This window comes from Lagenorhynchus albirostris, chromosome 16 (assembly GCF_949774975.1).
Source record: "Lagenorhynchus albirostris chromosome 16, mLagAlb1.1, whole genome shotgun sequence".
Taxonomy (NCBI): Eukaryota; Metazoa; Chordata; class Mammalia; order Artiodactyla; family Delphinidae; genus Lagenorhynchus; species Lagenorhynchus albirostris.
In genome coordinates, this window is record NC_083110.1 from 44,527,660 (window position 1) to 44,551,188 (window position 23,529).

Below are 23,529 nucleotides of genomic sequence, written 5' to 3' on the forward strand. Positions count from 1 at the left end.
TAGTTGCTCCGTGGCATGTGGGATCTTCCCAGACCAGGGCCCGAACCCGTGTCCCCTGCACTGGCAGGCGGATTCTTAACCACTGTGCCACCAGGGAAGTCCCTCCCTCTGACTTAAGAATACATCAAGCTTGCATCTGCCTCAGGGTCTTTGACCTCTGCCTCGAATATTCTTTCTCTAGATCTTTGCATGGCTTTTTCTTAAAGCCATTCATGTCTCAGCTTAAGTGTGTCCTCTTCAGACAGGTCTTCCCTGACTAACCATAGCCAAGTAGCCTTTACCTCAAACCCTAACTGCTGTTACTCTCTGTCACTTTAACCCCTTTTATTTTTATATCAGCATTTATCACTTGTTAAAAACTACTTTGTTTAAATATCTATTGTCTTTCCCACACTACAACTAGTTTCATGAGATCAGGGACCTAGTCTATCTTATTTATCAATAACTCTTTAGGAACTAGAATATTGCCTGGTGTATAATAGAAAGTTGAAACGAATTAATGGATAGGTGGGGGGGCTCATTCATTCATTTATTGTGTGACCAGGAGAAGACAAGAAAACACTTAAGTTGTTTTGAAGCAAAGTTTTATATAAAATTCAAGGTTTACGAGTTGAGAGTGTGTGCCTCTTTGAGCATTTACCTATATGAATGATGAACTTTTAGGACAAAGTTTTAGTTAAAATGAACTCATCATCTAAATTTTGGGTCCTAATGAAGACATACATTGCTATAAATATGGGTTTGAAACACTTAGCGATTTATCATTGAACTATACATGGGACAGTAACTTAGCATAATTATTTTAGCCTATAATGGAATTCATATCCATGAATCCCAGTTGCAATTAAAGTGAAAGCAAGAATTTTAAAATGTAGCACAACTTTCATTTTCAATTAAAAGCAGAAGAGATTAGAATCAAGTCTCATGTGGTAGTTTAGTCTTCTGAGTTATAGAGAAGAATATGCTTTTAAGTATAGACTGCAGTAGCATGCCAAATTCATAAGTTTCATTTCCTCCAGATTTTCCTATTTTCAAAGCAGAATCTATGGCAACAATGGATACTTTGTCTATTCAATATTTTTTCAAGCATATTTACTTAGAAATAATTTGAAATTTATAAATTTGTATATTTTAATCAAAATTGTCTAAAAATAAGTAGGCCATTTTATTAAAAATAAAAATTCATAGATGATATATTTTAGTTTATGTAGATATATCAGTTATATCAGATATCAGTTAAAACAATCTATATTTTTTGTAACTACTTAAAGACTGCCTCTAGAAAACTTTGGCTAAGAAAAGTGGCATGGGAACATAAAATATTATGAAAGTCACTGATTTTTTTTTAAGTAAATTGAAAATGAAATGCTAGGATGGCACAATAAATCCATCTCAGAATATCTTTTTAGTATACTTATTTATGCCTTGAAACTGAAACAAAGCCAACATTAGTCTCTAGCGTAACATTTTTACAAAAATCAGTCTGTCTGGATTTTTATTTCACATCTATTCTGCTCTTTTTATTTCTTCTAAAAATCATTAGAAGCTAAGAAATAAATATATCCTTTAATGTCACAAATTAGTGATCAGAAAATCTTGTAATAACAAAAATATCAAGCAAGACATGAAAATGTTAACTAGCATGTGTTAGGAATTATACATGCTATTTCATGTGAGTTTATCCTGTTTTACAGATAAAGCAACTGAGGTTAAGATAATTAAGTAATTACCCAAGGTTATATGACTAGTAAGTATCAGAATGAAATTTGAATGGAGGCAGACTGACTCTAATCCCCATAATACCAACTGTTACATCATTTTTATCTCCCACTATGGAAAGCTGAAGCCAGCTTTTGAAGCCAGCTCTCCTATCCCTTAAAGGCTAGAATTTGATATCAAATATCTGCTTTCTCTCACATCCTCCCTTTGTGGTCAATTCAGTTCTTTAAGACAACTAACTTTTATTTTAACAGATCATCTTATGTCTTCTATTGCATTATATCTATAGAAGTTCCACTTAGGAAACGTATTAGTCAGCTAGGGATACCCCAGCAAAATACTACAGACTGTGTAAGCTTAACCACAGAAATCTATTTTCTCACAGTTCTGGAGTCTGTGAGTCTAACATCAAGGTGCCAGCAGGGTGGGTTTCTGGTGGAGTCTTTCTTCCAGACTCACAACCCCTTCTTACTGTGTCCTCACATGGCCTTTCCTCTGTGTGCACACCCTCCTGATGTGTCTTCCTCTAATTATAAAACACCAGTCCTTCTGGATTAGTCCCCCCGCTCCCCCACCCCATGGCCTCATTTAACCTTGTTTACCTTGTAAAGGTCCTCTCTCCAAATACAGTCATACTGGGGGGTTAGGGCTTCAATATACGGATTTGGGAAATATTCAGTTCATAATAGAAAGTTTCAAGAAGAAATCTTAACAGCAATTTAGAAGATGCATCTTCTTGTGTATCTGGGCTCTTTAAGAACATTTTTATTTGTAATTTTTGAGAAGTGCATAAAACTTAAATTCTTGGTTTCCGTTTCTTACCCTGGACCTAAAGTATACTGACACTATCACTGTATTTCTCTCCCAGGGAAAGCAGCACCCCAACTTCTTTCTAAAGCAAATCCCGTCTTCATTACTCCTGATCACAAACCCTATCATTACTCTCCTCTGGACTCTTGCTCCATCAGTTACAATGTTCTTATTGTTCCATTGTCTCCCTTTACACTTTTCCATCCTTTCAGTTTAGAATGGTCTCTCCAATCCTAAAACACAAAACTGTCCTTGTGACTCAACAGCCAATTTGAATAAACTTCATTTCCTATCTCTCAACCTCAGTTTTCATTTAATTCTCAACCTACTGCAACCTAGCATTCTGTTCCCATTTTTCTTTCACCCTTATTACAACTTTTCCCTCAAAGTTATCACTTATCTGCTGTTAATCCCAATGGTCCCTTTCCAGCTCCCATTCTCAGTGACCTACCTGAGAGTCATGGCCCTGCTGGCCTTCTCTGGTGGTAGCCATGAAACAGAAACTTGTGCCCGTGCGCTGAACTACTCTATTCTTTCCCCTGATTCTCCTCCTCTCCCTCTTCTATGCTACTTCTCAGCATGTGTCACACACACACTTCTTCCTCTCCTATCCCTTAAAGGCAAGAAGTTACCCAAATTATGTCCTTTGCCCTCTTTTTCCACTCAATTGATTGACTTATTTTTCTTAAATATTTATTGTTTATGACATGTTCAGTCTTGTTTTTTACCGCCATCATCTCACTGGAATCTCACAACAACTCTATGAGGTAAGTACAATTAACCCTACTTTACAGAAGCTTTACAGCAGGTGTTCTCAAACTCAGCACCACTGATATTTTGGGTCAGATAATTCTTTATTGTAGAGCCTTTCCTGTGCATTGTAGAATATTTGGCAGCTTCCCTCACCTTTACCCACTAGATATCCTTAGAAAACCCAATTGTGACAATTAAAAATGTCTCTAGACATTGTCGGTGTCTCCAGGTGGAGAAAAAGAAACAAGAGATGATGAGGCTTAGGGAGATTATGTAACTTGCCTGAGACCACAGAGCTAGAAAAGGGGGTAAATCTGTGATTTGATCCCAGGTAGACTGATCTTTAATACAAGAGACCCTAGTTCTTACGTAATACACTAATTACACTTTTCTTTAAGCTCTCTCAGAAAAAAAAAAATTATTCTTAAGACTTTAGTTAGGATCCCCAGGTCAAGGAATTTCAAATCTATATCTCTATCCTTGAACTCTCCAGATCCATAGTGCCATCAGGTCACTCAGTGTCATATGCATATTTCACCAGCAACTCAAACTCAGCGGTATCTGCATTAACTACCTTCCATCAAGACTTGCAGCTAAGTTCCCTGTCTCCCTTAATGGCATTATCATTTAAACAGGGATGCAGGCTAGAAATCTTGGTGTTATGTAATACTCTTCACTTTTACCGAAGTTCATCAGGTCTATCTCTGTAAATCTCTCCTGAACTGGTCCCTCCCTGTCAATGCTACTTCCATTGCCTTATTCAGGCTGTTGACACACTTCCTTACCTCAAAAGCATCATACTTGGTTTCTCTGCCTCAGTCTTTCCCACTCTACTCTTTTAAAAAGATTCTTCCAACAGAATCTAGCTTGCCACTTAACACTTAATTTGTTGGTATAAAAGCAATTGCTTAAACAGGGTATAAGAGACATCATGGTCTTGGAGTCAGACATTCTTGGATTTCTAATCCCACTATGTGGTTCTGAAAAAGTCATTGAGTCTGTCTGATTCTCCATTTCCTTTTCTGGATTTTTTATGTCATCTTTTCCCACAGGACTATTGTGAGGATTAACTGAGATGAAAGAGTATTAAAACAAAGAGTGGGTGAGGGATAAATTAGGAGTTTGGGATTAACATATATACACTGCTATACATAAAATAGATAACCAACAAGAACCTACTGTATAGCATAGGGAGCTATACTCAATAACCTGTAATAACCTATAAGGGAAAGGATCTGAAAAAGAATATCTATCTATCTCTAAATATATATACATATATAACTGAATCACTTTGCTGTATACCTGAAACTAACAGCACTGTAAATCAACTATCCTTCAATTAAAAAAAAGAGTATGTTTATAAATATAGAATTAGAGGGGACAAGGCAATTAATCTATGCTTTCCATTTTAACAAATGACATAGGCACAAATGATTTTGAATATATGTATTTCTTAAAGTTCTATCAAATTATTTGCTTTATCATTAACATTGTCTAGAAAGTATGATAGCTCAGTTGTGTGAGTATTGGTTTCTTCTGTATCAATAGAATAAAACTGTCCTATTGGCAATTACTTTGTGTAAATAAAGGAAATAAAACTCTTGAAAAATTATACAAAACAATAAGTAAATAAAACAAAGGCATCATATTGAGAGAATTCATACATTAACTTCCCTGAACTCTTCCCTTCTCCACCACTGAGCACACTGTGTATAATCTATGAATTGGGACCTTCTCACATCATAACTTGTGGTCCATATTTTAATTAGTCATGCAGATAATTTCTACTTTTCCCTGTCTATCTGTCCTTTTCAGGTACTTTGTTAGCCTTTAGTATTTACTTCTGACATTTCAGAAAATGGCTATTTGAACTTTTATATACTCTCACAATTTTCTGAAGCCTTGCATTTTAAATGTGTTTATAATGTCCTCCAGCACAAACAAACAATTGCAAAAGAATGAACTACCTTCTAAGTTTTGTCAGTAACTAAGCTTCATGTATCAATTACAAGAGAAGAATAAATGTTAAACTAACTCTTCAAGGATGATGACATATTTCATGCCCTGGGCTGAATTGCCCCATCATGTCTTTTAAGATGATTTCAACCAAAAAAATCAAGCTGGTCAGGTTTCAGTGCAACAGATGTTCTCACACATTGTCACATTATACAGTAAACTGTATAATGCTTCTAGATAACAATGAAAAAATATGTATATTATTCGAAGGCAAAAATATATGATGCAGAAAAGACAGTCTCTTCAATAAGTGGTGCTGGGAAAACTGGTCAGTTACACGTAAAAAGTGAAATTAGAACATTTTCTCACACCATATACAAAAATAAACTCAAATGGATTAAAAAAATCTAAATGTAAGACTGAAAACCGTAAAACTCCTAAAATAAAACATAGGTAGTATACTCTTGATATAAGTCTTAGCAATATTTTTTTGGATCTGTTACTCAGGCAAGGGAAACAAAAGCAAAATAAACAAGAGGGACCTAATTAAGCTTAAAAGCTTTTTCACATTGAAAAAATTAAAAGACAATGCACTGAATGGGAGATAATATTTGCAAATGATATATCTGATAAGCAATTAATATCCAAAATATATAAAGAGCTTATACGACTCAATATCAAAAAAAAACAACCTAATTAAAAATAGGCAGAAGATCTGAGTAAACATTTTTCCAAAGACATACAGATGGCCATCAGGCACATGAAAAGATGCTCAACATCGCTAATCATCAGGGAAACGCAAATCAAAACCACAATGAGACATCACCTCACACCTGTCAGAATGACTATCATCAAAAAGACAAAAAATAACAGGTGTTGGAGGATGTGGAGAAAAGGGAGCCCTTGTGCACTACTGATGGGATTGTAAACTGGTGTAGCCACTGTGGAAAACAGTATGGCAGTTCCCCACCTGCCCCCCCCACACAAAAAAAAGACAGAACTGCCATATGATCCTATAATTTCACTTTTGGGTATTTACCCAAGTAAAACAAAACCACTAACTGGGAAAGATGCACCCAAATGTTCATAGCAGCATTATTTACAATAGCCAAGATGTGGAAGCAGCATAACAGTCCATCAACAGATGAATGGATAAAGATGTAGTATATGCACAATAAAATATTACTCAGCCATAAAAAAGAATGAAATTTTGCCATTTGCAACAACATGGGTGGACCTGGAGGGTATTTTTTCCCCTCATACATCATGATTGTCACACATCTCACCTGAACCCCCCTCATATGGATGCATTTAATGTGTTTATATCTTTCTAAACTCTGACACTAAGCACTGAGCTCAGTATTACAAATACAGTCTCGTCAGTGTTGACTACAGGAGGATTATAACTACCTATTGTCTCAACACTATATTGTAGCCTAAACTTCAATTTTTTGTAGTTGCAACCAACTCAGGGCCACTGTACTACCCAACCCGGGGGGATCAAAATATAATCTATAGTTATATAAGCCTCAACTCCAACCTGGCCTCTGGGTCTTGATCAAGAAACATCTCCAAAAAACATGTTTGCTCCTCTCTGAATCAGATGATCAGAGGTATTCTTGAAGACCTGGAGGGCATTATGCTTAGTGAAGTAAGTCAGACAGAGGACAAACACTGTATGATTTTACTTATATGTGGAATCTAAAATATAAAGCAAACAAATTAATATAGCAAAACAGAAACAGACTCACTGATACAGACAACAAACCAGTGGTTAACCAATGGGAAGAGGGGTAGGACGATTAAGGGGAAGAGGATTAAGAGGTATAAACTACTGGCTATAAAATAAGTATGATACAGAGATGTAATGTACTGAAAAGGAAATATAGCCAATATTTAATGATAACTTTAAATGGAGTATAATCTTTAAAATTAATGAATCACTATGTTGTACACCTGGAACTAATATAATATTGTAACTCAACTATACTTCAATAAAACACTTTAAAATAAATAAATAAAACTTCATATATATTTTGAATCAGTAATTCCACGACTGACTAGCTCCTCAAGGAAATTCTTCTAAACAGGGACAAAGACATATGCAAAGAATTCTTTTTCTTTTTTTGCAAAGAATTCTTTACAAAATCAAAAATTAAAATGAGCTTACATGTCCAAACACTTTTAAGAAACTGAGACAAAGAGACTCAACTTCTGCTCATAAGATATTTTAATTTACATGGTAAATAACTAAAGCAATGTGGTAAGGCAGTGTGATGTAATAGGCCTTGAAAACAGAGAGAATTAGGTTCAAACACTACTTCGCTACTTATAAGCCATATTGTTTTGTGACATGATACTTCAGCTCTCTAGAGCCAACTTTACCTTTAAAAGAGAGGATTAAAAATATTCTTTTCATGTTTGTGAGAGTAACTATGTATGTATGTATGTATGTGTATACCTATTATCAGGCTATCTATCTATCTCAACTAGCTTTGTGATTGGCACATGTGTTCAGTAAATGACAGGGCAAATTTATCTCTCTGTATATCTATCTGTCTATATCTATCCATCTGTATGTGTGTGTATATGTATTATTTATGCTACCCCTGTATGTGGACAAAGTAGGAAAGAAAATTAGGCAGTGGGATGTCACTATTCAAGGTAATATACTGAAATCTTAACAGTAGTTAACTTTGAGTTTTTTGTTTTTTTGCGGTACGCGGGCCTCTCACTGTTGTAGCCTCTCCCGTTGCGGAGCACAGGTTCCGGACGCGCAGGCTCAGCGGCCATGGCTCACACGGGCCCAGCCGCTCCACGGCATGTGGGATCTTCCCGGACCGGGGCACGAACCCGCGTCCCCTGCATTGGCAGGCGGACTCAGAAAACTTTTAAAGAGAATTTCAAATATGAAATTTCAACTATTACCTTTTTAACTGAAAAAGTTAAGACTGATTTTTCAGATTTGAAAATTAAAAATTTTTCACAGTTTTCTTATTCATTCACACAACTGGCTTATAGTTCCAAAGGCATTGCTGAGTCTCTAAACAACAGTTTTTAAAACATCTGATGGAAAAAAAAAAAAACAAGCCTCGGAAATATAGAAAGGTTTTAAGAATTAACGGGGAAAATGAATTATTTATTCTTGGTGTAAAACAAAACAATCGTAATTAACAAAACCAAAGCTGTGATTGCAATATTTTTAAAGTGCTGAACTGTGAAATCATCGTCAATTTCTATTTATCATCTGATTGTCAGGAAAAAACAAAACAACTCATTTCTAACTGTCAGTGGACTTCTCCATCTGAATATCTCAACACCACTTAGACAGTCTGAACTTAACATATCCTTAACTGATCGACCAATTACTTTCACCTCAACCTGCTCTATCTCTCATACTTTTGATCTATTATAGACATCCACCAAATCTCCCAAGACAGAAGCACTTCTTTCTTAACCTCTCACATCTAATTATTCCCCCAAATCTGCTTTGAAGTTTAGACTCTTAAACTCTAGTGAGCAACCGCTAGGGCTGTCGCTGTAGTCTCCTAGTAGTTTGTTTCCCTGCTTGAGTTCATCCCATTGGAATCGATCTTCCACTCCTTCCTTCAAGAGCAAATACAAACTGCAGTAGTCACTGTCTTCTGATGGTTCCTCATTGCCCAGAGGATAAAATCATATTCTTTTAGTTTGAGATATTAGGAGATTTCTTTATAATGTGTCCCCATCTCTTCTTTCCAACTGTATCTCCCAGTACACCACCTGTCTAGTTTACGGTCCAGTTCCTTGACCCATAAATCCTCTTTTCTTGCCATATTCCACTTTTTACTGTACATTTCCAAATGTCACTGTACATGACATTTCCAAATTCCTCATCTTAGTGTACGTCCTTCCTTCAGCAGGAGCTGTATTTATCCTCCCTTCTTCACTTGTAAAATTCCTACTCAAACTTAAAGACTTGACTCACATATCACTTTGTCCAGCAAGTCCTCTGGGATGCTACAGGCAAAACACATTTCTCCCTCTTCAGTTCTCCCCAAGTTTACTCTTCACACTGAAATGGCAGTATCTCATGATTTTTAATGCATCTGTATGGATCAGGAGTTACTCCAAGGCAAGCAAAGACTTTGCTATTTATCTTTATAGCTCTGGACCTTGGAATAGGATTTGGTTTGGAATCTATACTGGTTATTGACTTATTTATTGCTTGTCAGCTCTAAATTCACCCTTTTGACTGCTCTATAAAAATGGATCTGGGCTATTAAATTTCTTTCTTTGCCAACTGGCACTGAAACTTTGCCAGGAGAGGGCACTGGGGAGATATTGCAAGAATAAGGTATTTTGCTTCCTGGCTCCAGTCAGCTTGGTAGGTTCTTGTGGCTTCTCCAGTGTATGGCTACTACAGTACTTGGAGGCCAGCAATACTAAGCAGCCAGCAGCTTTCCCAGCACACTTCCCCTTAGGTGGTTTCCTCGTTATGAACAGCTTTCCCCGGAACCCTTGTGGCACAAGTTCTACTCCCGTGGCATCAGAGCACTTTACTGCCATCTAGCAAGCCATGGCTGTGTCCTTCCCAACAAGGGTGATTTTCCCCCAGGGGACACTTGGCAGTATCTGGAGACACGTTTTATTGTCACATTGGGGTTGTCGGGGAGTGCTACTTTTATCTAGTGGGTAGAGGTCAGGATGCTACCAAGCATTCTACAATGCACAGGACAGCCCTCCACAAAAACCAACTAGCTGACCCAAAATGTCAATAATATCCAGTTTCAGAAACCTTTCCCCATAACAGGGTCTAGTTCTTAGTCTCAGCAGGGCAGGGTGGAGGGTGGAGAGAGGGATGGGAGAAGAGGAGTGTTTTCCTTGCGTGCTCTCTTACAGGCCTGGGGTTTGTGACTACCCCTTGTCTCCACAGTACCCTAAGTTTCTGCTATGGCTTTTTGACTAATCTGGTCATCATCTGAAAAAATTTTTACAATGTTTTTTAAACAAAAGAATGTGCTAAATTTGATTACTGCTCTACCAACATGTTAATGACATTGGACTTCTTTTAGTTTGAATAGAGTCCAGGTTACCAAAGGATACTGTCAGAACCTCAGTGAGTTTGGGACACAACAAATGAGAGCTGGAAATTATCCATACAACAGGGATAGAAATAGGTAGTGTAATATTTACACATTTGCCTCTAAACTCCCCAAATATTAGATGTCTGAGTGGCTGACATAAGGCCAGTAACCAGTAAGTTTTATTTGGGTAGATGAAGCAAGGGACCAGACCTTCTCAATGAGCTCCCTAGTCAGTAATGCTATATACAATTTCTCTAATGACTTGCAGCAGGAGGAGGGTCTATGATTTTAAAGCATTAGAAAAGGCACACGGGATGAAGCGCAGTCCCATTCCTCTCTTTCTATGAGTTTAAACCATGAATACTATCTCTGGATTATAACCCTTTTCCAGTGGCTATGTGCTTATTCTGTAGTTAGATCATGCTTGCTCAGGGCACGCTATAATTCAACTCCCGTTATTAAACTGAACCAATATTAACGACTCTCTTTAAACTTCTGCATCTTATCTCTCTTAATTAGTAAATATTTTTTTGTAAAGCACACTGATCGATAACAGCTCCATAAAAAAGACAAGCCCAAATGATCGCAACTGACACCAGTCACACCTGTTTTCTCATGCTCATCCTGCAAATATCCTCACATCGCCTCAGATTTCTTTCTGGAAAATGAACCAAAATAAAATATACTTAGACCGTGGGAAAGGCTGAAGCTGTGAAATATTTTAAATTTGTCACCCTATCAGTTAAGTAATGACCACAGGCAATGTGGCATGTGGAGTCCCTATAGTCCTGTCATGTGGACTCAGAATGGCAGCTATAAAAAGACAAGGACACAGGTGACCTAGGTGGGGCACACACCACTGGGTGCATGGGCCTTCATGAGACTGACCTGGTTAGAACTGTGGGGTGAGAACGGTGCTGGAAAGATTCTGCTGTCACCAAATTCTTCCCGTACGGTCCCTCCCCTCTCCTTCCATGACACCTGAAGTTCTAAAATCTTCTGGATTTTCATGATTTTCCAGTGTTCAGGGGTATGTCATCAAAATGCAAATAACTCACAGAGAATCATCTTAATCTCTAATTGGCTACTACCTAAATTAATGAAAAGCCTGAAGCGAAGTCCTTGAGAATGCAGGAGTGCAATTAAGAAGTACAGGGACCAGGGAATTCCCTGGCAGTCAGGGGGCATGGGTTCAATCCCTGACTGGGGAACTTAGATCCTGCATGCCACAGAGCACGGCCAAAAAAAAAGACAAAGAAGAAAGCGTGTATGTGTGTGTGGGGTGTGTAAAAGAGTAAAGTGAAGAGGATGAGGGAACTGGAGAGTGAATGGTGTCAGTGAGGGGAAAGCAAGTTGACAGGTGGCGTTGGGAGGACCAACACCAGAAGGCACGTCAAACCAGTATTCTTCGTGTATTTGTTATGTTTAAAAGATAGGCTCAGCACAACCTGGAGGAAGATCAGAACAGGACCACTGGGGGCAGCACTCAATTCTTTAATATTGGTTAAGTCAGGGGTCAGAAAGCTACGGCTCACAGGCCAAATTCAGCCTGCTGACTGTTTCTTGTATGGCCATTAGCTGAGAATAATTTGTACATTAAAAAAAAAAATTATTTATTTATTTTTATTTATTTATTTTTGCGGTACGCGGGCCTCTCACTGTTGTGGCCTCTCCCGTTGCGGAGTACAGGCTCCGGATGCGCAGGCTCAGCGACCATGGCTTACGGGCCCAGCCGCTCCGTGGCATGTGGGATCTTCCCGGACCAGGGCACGAACCCATGTCCCCTGCATCGGCAGGCGGACTCTCAACCACTGCGTCACCAGGGAAGCCCAGAATAATTTGTACATTTTTAAGTGGCAGGAACAAAAAAGTTTCAAAAGAAGAATAATACTTCTTGACCTCTAAAAATAATATGGAATTCAAATATCATTGTCTATAAACAGATTTATTGGAACAAAGACATTTCATTTATTTACTATTGTCTTCGGTTGCTTTTGCATTACAACGGTTGAATCGTGTAGGTGCAACAAAGATCATTCGGCCCACAAAGCATACAATATTGATTTTCTGGCCCTTTACAGAAAAAGTTTTCCTATCCCTGGTTTACGTCATGCAGCTATGGCTTCATACTTACATGCCTCACTCAGAAAATAAACCTCCTGCACTTAATACAATCCACCATTTTTGTGGGGAAGTTTAGTGATCATCTGTTCCTTCTTGAGCAGAAGCCTTAGCCAGGGAACATCTATAGCACCCTCCCTGAGAGAAGTTGGATAAATACTATTTTTCCATATGTTTCCATCTCCTCTGACATCCTAAGTCCTGATATAGATGACTTCCCTGGCTCCTGCCTGGCTGGTCTGTTGCTTGTTCTACGGAGCCCAGAGCATGGCTTCAGTATTTTTGTTTATTTTACTTTCAACTTGGAGTTGAACACCTCAATAAGCCACAGCAAAGGGGAATGGAGGAAGGCACCAACCTACCATAAGCAAGAAGGCGGGGAGGAGATCTGGGTAGAGGCCAGGATCAGAAGCACTGTCCTTGGAGACTGATGGCAGATGTGGCTAAAGAACTGGAAACTAGTACTAGAAACAGGCTACATGTGGAGGATAGGGTGAATAGACAGACGGAGGGTTTGCTACCATTACTGGTAAAGAAACAACAACAGCAACATAAATGTAATATAATTGAGCTGGCCCTATACACTCAGTTTTCAAACCTGTATTGAATTCGTGTCTTGTTCATCTCAGTAGCCCAAGTAACTGACACAGGAAGCAGGCATTCATTTTTTATTCTGAATAAGTGTTAAAATTTCCTAGTCTGGCTCTAGGCTCCAGTTTGGGTGTTGAGAAGTAGTCAATTCCAATTCCAGTGATTTTTTTCTCTATGTCCAATCTTTCTTGGTAACCTATTTGCTACTCTATTTTGTACAGGTTTTGGGACCAGCCTTAGACCTATGAGTTGCTTCCTAATCATTAGCCTAGTGGCTATGCTACAGTCTTGCTACTCTTTTAAATAGATGGTATGAATATGTCTTTTACACACAAGTCAACTTAGCTCTAGGAGGTAAAAACTTGACCCAGAGTCACCTAGGCTTTTCTGATCTACAGAGATACCTTAATTTCTAAGACTGCCATTTCCAATGCCCAATAATCTGGTATTTGACACTCCCTCCTAATCTCATTATTTTTATGCCCCAGTACACTGCACTTCCTCTAGGCTAGTTCTTGGTTTCTATCCCCCAGACTTTGTCTCAATAACATAACTGGCTCCAAAGTATGATTAAATATCACAGAGTGTCACAAAAAGGTAAGGGTTAGTCATACATGGTTTGTAAATCATTTTAATGACTCATGGGGTCTCATGAAGGGCCTTAAGAATCATGTGGAGTGAGTGATTTGGAGGGAGAGAGGGAAGACTCCTGGGTAGACTAAGAGGTCTTACTCTCTTGACAGCCAAAAAAGGTTCCTGTTTTCTTTCTAATTTATTTTATTTAAACAATGGGTTTAGTAAAACAAAAGCTTGAAAACTCCTGGTGATAAACTGTCATTTTAGCTTGACATTACTAGTCAAAATAATTAGTTGCCAGTATGACACAGGAATTGACCAATCAGAATGGACACTGGTCCTGATGTATGCCAGACGCTCCTTTCTAGTTGCTGGATCAAGGAGAGATCTGGAGATTCCTGGCCACAGGAATCAGATCACCAGGCAGCAGAGGGGTGGGAAAAACACACAGGGAGCTCAGACTACTGCTATTTACCAACCAGTATGAAAGTGTTTCAATTTTTATAACCCATATGGCTACATCTTGGAGGTTACACAATAAATCAGGGATAGAGTTGAGACTCTAACTTAGATCTTAATTTCCTGGGGAAAATATGTAACTCTTTGAATATTTACTAGTAGTTATATTACTGTCTTTAAAAAGGTTCTCAACATGTCAACAAATAAGTCATCCTACGTGAACTCCTAGCTTCCTTAACAACCTACCATGCCAATGAAGAAGTAAACATTGCATAACTGATGAAGGAACACAATGATATAGTTACTTTTATATTTATTTCTTTTCATGGATTCCAAAACAAGAGATGCTAAATATTCTTAGTTGTGTTTTATATATTCAAGAACTTTATTAATGGAAATAGGTTGTTCTGTTAGATTAATATTCTTTTATGTCAATTTTCATGAGCTTTAGAAAGACTGCAGATAGTCTGGGTAATTATTAAAATAATGACTATGCTGCAAGAAACCCATCCTCAGAGAATGCTTCCTGAGAAAACCATGTATCTGTTTATCATTTTCTAGTTTGTCAATGAGCAATTTTTAAAAAAATTCTGACATGCATGATTAGTTACAATAATGTTCTTTTGCTGTCCCTCTGGAATGATAAAGCATAATCACTGGCTTATGTAACATGGTACCTCAGTTGTAAATTTTTGAAAGAAGCTCCTTTTGTTGACAGTTCTAACATCTGCCATCTGTTTGCATGGGATGAAGCCCTGGTGCTCCCCTAATTGGCCATAAATTTGGTACCAGCAGCAGGCTTACGAGAAGATCCTTCAGTTACAGTTTGATTTTTTAAGCTGTGAATTCATCATTTGGTGAGAAGCCCAACTCCTCTCGTGAGCGCAGAAATGCACCTCTTGAGCCCTAGACTCAAGCTGTCTTCTCTATATTTATGTGGGTTTTTTTTTACATCTTTATTGGGGTATAATTGCTTTACAATGGTGTGTTAGTTTCTGCTTTATAACAAAGTGAATCAGTTATACATATACATATGTTCCCATATCTCTTCCCTCTTGCGTCTCCCTCCCTCCCACCCTCCCTATCCCACCCCTCCAGGCGGTCACAAAGCACCAAGCCAATATCCCTGGGCCATGCGGCTGCTTCCCACTAGCTATCTACCTTACGTTTGTTAGTGTATATATGTCCATGCCTCTCTCTCGCCCTGTCACAGCTCACCCTTCCCCCTCCCCATATCCTCAAGTCTATATTTATGTTTAAAGCCAGACCTCCCTCAAGGTATCCTTTCTGTGTATACCCCTGAAGATAAACTTATGCTGATTAGAGAGAAAAACTGCTACATCCAAGGGATTCCAATACTTTCTCTAAGAAAAGGAAGGGCACATTTATTGAGTGCTTATTACACATCTTGTGCTGTGCATGGACCTTGATATGAATTAAATTGTTTGATCTTCAAACCAATTTTATAATTTAGGTGACAATATCCCATTTTGCAGATAGGGAAACTGAGACTTAGAATTTAAATAACTTGCCCATATTCTCATAACACGGTGCAGTAAATATTCAGTATTGAGCTTTATTTGACAGAGTCCATACACTCCCCACAGCACACTATATATGACTAGGTTTGAGAAAAGAGAATGGATGAGATCAAATGTATGTATGTGATGTTACTTGATGCTCCTTCATCTCTCGGGATCTCAGTTAACCAAAGTGAAGAACCTGCACTAGATGACTCACAATGTCCCATCAGTTTGTTCCTCTGACTTGATTAATCTGGGCCTTACTATTTACCATGAAACCTTATCACGTTATTAAACTTTTATGGGTTTCAGTTTCTTTTTTTGTTAAACATCCTATCATTTTTCCAGGTGGGATCTCATACGTGTGGAAATTCATAAATTACAAAGGACTGTAGAGATCTAAACTGATACGATTACCCATCCATCCCCAATCAGCGGCAAACCCTCAGCCCCAGTGTCACTTCTTCCCTCACCAGATTCCCCTGCTTTATGCTGTAGAGGCAAGATTAAGGCCATCCAAGTTCCCATAACTTTCCTTATTTACACCTCTACAAATTTTCTTTCTTTCCTCTTTTTCACTATTTCCAGAAATTTTCGGGCCTCTTACTGTTGTGGCCTCTCCCGCTGCGGAGCACAGGCTCCGGATACACAGGCTCAGCGGCCATGGCTCACGGGCCCAGCCGCTCCGTGGCACGTGGGGTCTTCCGGGACCGGGGCATGAACCCGTGTCCCCTGCATCGGCAGGCGGACTCTCAACCACTGCGCCACCAGGGAAGCCCGATGTCAGCAATTTTTAAGTTAATTTTAAGTTAACTCTAATGAGTTATTGTCCCACATTCTCTACCTCCTGCAGGGCATCCGTTCCTGAGTGTCCAACTTGTATGTCAAATTTATTATATTTTTAGTGAAAAATCATTATGCCTCCCAAACTAATTTTTTTTCAACATTCCTTCTAGATCTTCTTAATCCTGACTACACCCCTAATTTCTCCCTTAGCCTTCACATTCAGTCAAGTGTTAAGCCCTCTGGGTTTACCTCTTCATTCTAATGTACTTCTCCCATTAATGTTCTCATGATCACCACTTGGATTTACAGACTGCCAATCAGATATTCTGTCTCTACCCTCTCCCTCTAATTCATCTTACACAGCCTTCTCAGTGTTCTAGTGACACTATCTGGCTGCAGAGAACTGTCAAAGTCACCCTTCTCCCACCACTTGGTAATCCTGGTGAACCAGCCCCTACATGTTTGTGAACGTTTCTGTCACAGCTCCTCCAACTACCTTTACACAGCCTCCCTGGAGCCAGTAGAAATGGCTCATAGTCCTATTCTGAGTACTGCTTATGCTACTCACTCTATTTATCTTGCTTCTCCTATACTTACAGATTTATCTAATAAAACCATTTATTCCATGAAGACTTCCCTGATTCTCCCCAGAAGTAGTCAACTCCCTTCTCTGGACTCCCACAGTACACTGTGGACCATTCTTGCCTTCTGCTTTGCATGACGGTTATTTGTATAAATGCCACAATTCCTCCATTAGAAGCTAACCCCCCAAACCAGGATCTGTGCTGCTCCTTTGATTCTTCTCACAGCCCTTAACAATGCCTCGTATGTGCTACAGCCTCAGAAAAACGTTAGTCAAATGAAAAAAAGACTGAACAGGTAATTGTTGTTTCTGGGAACCAGATGAAGAATATCTGTTTCAGAAATATTCATGGATATAGCTATCATTCTGCAATGATGCCACTGCTCTGGTTCTAGAGATCCAGCACAGAGGGGCATGCAAAAGTGAGATCTGTGAATCAAGTGGGATTCCTCTACGTCCAGAGCCCCCTGAGCTCAACATTCAACTCCTTCATTCTGAACTGATCATATCTGCCCCTCAGTTTCATTCCACACTGACATTCACAGCCTATTCTAGCTCTAATGCCTCCACTAAAATGGATGCTTTATGGTTCTTCTCCTGGGTCAGGCACTTGGCTTTTGTCATAAATGTATCCACATACACAGCAAAGAGAAAACATCTGGAGGACTGCTTCCAGACAGTAGACATGCATTTTACTCAGGCTATTGGAGAGTCAATAATCTGATATTTGTAGTTTAACCTGTAAAGCATTCAGGTAATGGGGCTAGCAAGGCAGAATAAACGAAAGGAACAGGGAACAGCATCACTGAACAAACTTTTAATGGCCCTAAATATGCCTATGTGTAGAACTGATGCTTTCTCCAAAAGTGTCTTCCTAAATGCTTCTATTTTAGAAATTTGGGGATGGAAGAATAGAGGAGAAAACTAAAACATGCTCAAGGAAGAGTCCATTTCCTAGTAACAATAATAAATTTATATTATATAAACATAAAATAATTTATAATTATTATAAAATATACTATAAATATTTTATAAATTATAAAATATAATTGAAAAGTACTATTAATTATTATTTTTAAAAATTTACACAAATAGCATTGGTCAAGTGTCTCCTGGGTAAAGACCACTTGGACACATGCTTTTCTTTTTTTTTTTTTTAACATCTTTATTGGAGTATAATTGCTTTACAATGGCATGTTAGTTCCTGCTTTATAACAAAGTGAATCAGCTATACATATACATATATCCCCATATCTCCTCCCTCTGCGTCTCTGTCCCACCCTCCCTATCCCACCCCTGTAGGTGGTCATAAAGCACCGAGCTGATCTCCCTGTGTTATGAGGCTGCTTCCCACTAGCTATCTATTTTACATTTTACATTTGGTAGTGTATATATGTCCATGCCACTCTCTCGCTTTGTCCCAGCTTAACCTTTCCCCGTGTCCTCAAGTCCATTCTCTACATCTGCATATTTATTCCTGTCCTGCCCCTAGGTCCTTCATACCATTTTTTTTTTAGATTCCATATATATGTGTTAGCATATGGTATTTGTTTTTCTCTTTCTGACTTACTTCACTCTGTATGACAGACTCTAGGTCCATCCACCTCACTACAAATAACTCAACTGCATTTCTTTTCATGGCCGAGTAATATTCCATTGTATATATGTGCCACATCTTCTTTATCCATTCATCTGTCAATGGACACTTAGGTTGCTTCCATGTCCTGGTTATTGTAAATAGAGCTGCAATGAACACGCTTTTCTCATGTGTTCTCATCAATCCTCATGATATCTCTATGATGTTGCATTATCCCCAGTTCCCAAATGAGCTGAGGTGAAGTTCACAGTGGTTAAATACCTCGTTAAAGATCACAAAGTTGGAATGGCAGAGTGAGCCACTTCCAAGAATAACAGGAAATGCGTATCAAATATAGAACTCATTTTAAATAAAAAGATATAAAACAGGTATTAATAGCTCCATGAAGCGATGTCTAATTCCAGGAACTTATGTGTGTCACTGATATGAGTGTGCAATATGCATAAGAAAGCAAGGCACTTACTCTCTGTCGATCACAAGGCAGGTTACAGCTTCTGCAGCAATTACGTTTGCTGTTCTGACATCTTCCCTATACAAAAAATAGAGAGAGATTGAAGTAAAACACCCTTTAATATCAAAGAAAAGTGTTCATTATGATTAATTCAAGACACATATTAAATTATGTATACTCTTCTGAGTTTTGCACTTCCAGGTTTAAGCTTTGTTCATGTTTCAAATTTTTTTGTCCTGAGGAACCATATTACTCTTGTCATTTATCACACAAATCTTACAATTATAATCTAGTAGTTATAATTTTCAAACTTAATTTTCACTTACACAAATGAAACAAAATTTTGTATCACCATTCCCTATGCTAGTTGGGGAATTAATGAATTAATTGGATGATGATGAAGACAGTAATGAACATGAATAGGTAAACTTTTTAAAAGACCTGAAGATATAATTCTGGAAACTTGAGTATCTAATCCATTCGTGTATTAATTTATCATTATTACCCTGAGAATAATGGACCTGTTTTAATCATTTTCTTACTTTGGAGACCCTGTACTTGTGTGACCAATCTTTTGGCAACTTATAATAAACAGTTATTCACCTATACCAGAGCTTATGGCTGTTCAAGAAAATTCAACAAATCTTAATCACTCTGATTGAAATATGTATATACTGTTCCTTTATAAGCATCTAAATGGTCACTGCAGGAATATCTATCAACCTCTTAAACCTTTATAAATCTGCCATGGTATCTCATCTTATCCAGCAGTCAAAGGTGGATTTGGTAAATTAACATTCACATTTCATTTTGAGCTACTAAAAATTTAAAAGTACCACTGTCATGGAAACATTAAGTTATACTTGAAACACTGTTTCCTAGTAAGGTAAAATTTCTAATATAATTAATGATAAATATAAGTTTGAAATACATTACAGAGATATGTACATAGGAAATAATATGGTGTTAATAACCATCTAAAAATCATAATTGAAACATCATATGTCTCTAATATCGGGCTTTAACGTCTTGAAAATAAAGACTTTCCCAGTGGATTTTTAGTTTTTCAAAATACACTAAGTTCTCACAGATACTTCTGAACTATAGTTTTCCATTGATCCTTTTATCTTTCACTGTTGCTACATGCTGCTGCTACCACTACAGTTGCTTTATAGTAACTATTAGTATTTAGTATTTGGAAAAGCAGTTTCCCCTACCAAAATTCTTTTTCAGAAATATCTTGATGATATTCTTAAGCACTCATATTTCATAAAGATTTTAAAATCATTTTTCCACATCTAAAGAAACCCACAATGGGATTCTAGTAGAGTTGTATTACATTTTTACATTGATTTCAGAAGGAGAACTTTCTGATTATATTACTTTTCCTTGCAAGAGCACAGCATGACTCTCCTGTTTTCAGATCGAGTTTTATGTCTTAATCTTTCTTAATCTTTTTCACTTAATCTTTTTCCTAGCATTTTTTTAAAAAGTATTCTTAGGTGTTTTATATTATCAGTTTCTCTTATGGCATTCCTTTTCCATTTCTGTTTTTCACTGGTTATTGCTATTAAAGAAAAAACCTATTGATTATTGTATATTTTTAATCTACCTACCATAGAAAGTTCACTTCTGATCCTAAAATTTCTATTTCAGTCTCTTCAATTTCCAGTATGATCCTCCCAATGCCCCCCGTACATCCTCCACCTTCCAGCCAAACTGGCTCCTCTAAACGACTGAACACAAGATCTCCTTCCTGTCATGAGTTTTTCTTACCAAGCCTTCCCTAAGCCTAGGAACTTCCTCTCCAACTCCTTGACCAGTTCACACCTGCTTACCCTTTAGGTCTCGGCTTAGGTGCCCCTTTCCTCAGGGATGCCATGCTGAATTAACTAGGTTGGGTTCCCTATTTATCTGTTCTCATGGTCTTATGTACCTCTCCATCCAAGTACCTATCATGGTTTATAATCTATGCATTCATTTGTTGGTTAATGGCTCTATCCTCCTTCCACTAAACGTTATGAAGGCAGGGTCCATGGCTAGTTTTGCTCCCCATTTTATACTGAATGGCTGGAACAGATGAGTTGCTTAGTAAGTGTGTGAATAGGAATCTTGAAACCTTGGGAAGAATAGAGTTCAGGCTTTGGAGTCACACTCTCTTCAGTTTTACAAAACAAGGTATACACACTTTATGAAAGCCTCAATTTCCTCATCTATAAAAATGGGAATGATAACAGTGCCCATTTAATGGTCTTAAAGGCAATAATGATGTTTTTCGCAATGCCTAGCACAGAGAGAGCAGTGGGTCCTGCCGTTCATTACTTCTAATTTTTCTCATCACCAATACTGTCTTTGTGGAGGCGCTGTCTGGTATTTTATGAAATGCTACTACCCAAGAACAAAGTGAGGATTTTCTTTCTGTTCCATAGAAATAGATAATATATTTTCAAGTCCATTATTATTTCTATGCAGTAATTTTTGGTGAAGTGGAGACAACAGACAGAAGTCATCAGTGATGCCCATCAGGTGCCTTATAAATTGTATGAATGACTTATTTCTTAGGAGACTGCTCACGTCAGCATATGTTACTACAAGTTGCTGCCAGTGTATTTTTTAAAAATCTATCACAGCTTTATAGAAAACAAACTTTCCCTAAAATATATTTCTACTTTGACAACTTAACATTGCCCACAGAGTCTTTAAAAATATAACATATGAAAAATAATGCTTCATTTTCAACATATTTTACATGCATATGAATTTAAAAAATGCTTTCATCACAAATGTCCAACATTTTAAAACTGTATCATATGTCTGGTCTAAATTGCATATACTTTCAAAATAAATGCAATTTCCTTGCAACAAAAAGAAAATACATAGATATTTTAAAATGTAGATGGTGAAAAATCAAAGATCAGAAAAGTGACAGTCAATAGAAATTGAGAATATTTTATTTTCAAAAAGGAAACTTTGTAAGTTATGGCCTACAATCAGGCTCAGTACCTAGTAATGTGACATGTATCAAAACAAAAAGATGCATAACATGGAGAAAAAACAGCATATTAAACAGTGGATTATAATATTTGCCCTCTATTGAGCATCTAGTATATATCAGGAACTATATTAAACAATCTGCACAAATCTCAGTTAATGCATATAACAGAGGGTGGGTATTTTATCTGAAATTCACACTTGGGGATAAATGTTATGTAATACACCAAAAGACACACATAGCTAATGAGTCGCAGTCTTGGTATTTGAACAAAGAGCTGTCTGGCTCCAAAGCCCATGTTCTTTTCTCAACAGTTCACTGCCTATACCCTCTGCTATAAGATTTTAAATTGACAACTATTCTAAATTCATTCTACTGCAGGATGACATCTGACCAGTAAGCACTCATAATGTCTCCCTGCCCATCAGTATAAAAATTATATTTAATATTTAACTCTTTTAAAAAGCAGCATTAATATGTTTATGGGTGCCCAACTGCAAAGCTAAATCAATAAACCATTTCGATTCTCCAATTATTAGAGTTCCTATCCATAGTATGTCATAGCCCTGCTATGTTGCTTTATAACAATGTTATATAACAATAGAAAATCATTCAATGCCAAGTTCATTCAATGCCAAACTCATGTTGCCATTACAATGTTATTGCATTTCTACTTAAGATGTTTAATGCCACTATGCCTGCCTATGCAGGTGTCTGGAAATGCCGTCCCTGCGTACCCAGAGAGCTTGCTCCTGGAAAAATGCTACCTGACCTAGTATTGACATATATTAATCCCTTATTTTAGGAGAGACTGTAGAAACTTCTGATGAGAGAATATATTTATGTAAGCTGACAATACTGTGACTTACTGTGTGTGCTTATTTCCTTTATAGGACCAAGGACCATGGTAAAAGCAAATATCACTTGGACTGAGATATGAAATATTAAATACTCATAAAACAGGGATGTCCCAATAGCTCCACAGCTATGTAACATATCTACATAGCTGTTATGATACTGGTTTCACACAGAACATGTGCCAAGGTAGCAGGGGCTTCATGTAATACTAGTTTAGACATGGGGAAAAGAAGAGGGAGATAATGTTCCTTTTAAAAAAACTGAGCTTTCTTTTAGTTTTACTTTTTGGCATATCAGGGTGTTTGAGCATTTCTAATAGAATAATATATGAGACTTTGAAAAAACAACGGCAAGAGAATTTTATAAATAGAATTTTAAGATACCTTTCACCAAACACATATTGCCTCTGAGCACAGCACACTTCTTTATAGGAGGTAAAGCTCCATGTATCTACATAACAGTCCAGGTCTAACATGCACATTGTCTTTAAAAATAGAAATCTCATATTCATTTATTTCTGTACCTGTATATTAGTTTATTTCAGCATGACAATTAATAAACATGTACTACTGCAGAAATAGCTACTGTTTGGCAAATTAACAGATATTTCACAAACTTGCCGTTAATGAATGAACAAAAGCTATGCAGTTTAGTAGTGTTCTTTTTTTAAGCATTTTTGGAGGAGTTA

General features: G+C 37.5%; 1 protein-coding gene across 1 annotated transcript in view; it reads right to left on the reverse strand.

The window, feature by feature from the left end:
* PRKG1 (protein kinase cGMP-dependent 1) overlaps positions 1–23,529 on the reverse strand; it is a 1,109,707-nt gene that overhangs the window by 111,163 nt on the left and 975,015 nt on the right. Inside the window, exon 8 of the mRNA XM_060125518.1 lies at positions 19,004–19,069. Within this exon, the coding sequence (XP_059981501.1) occupies positions 19,004–19,069 (66 nt within the window). The remainder of the gene's footprint in view (positions 1–19,003; positions 19,070–23,529) is intronic.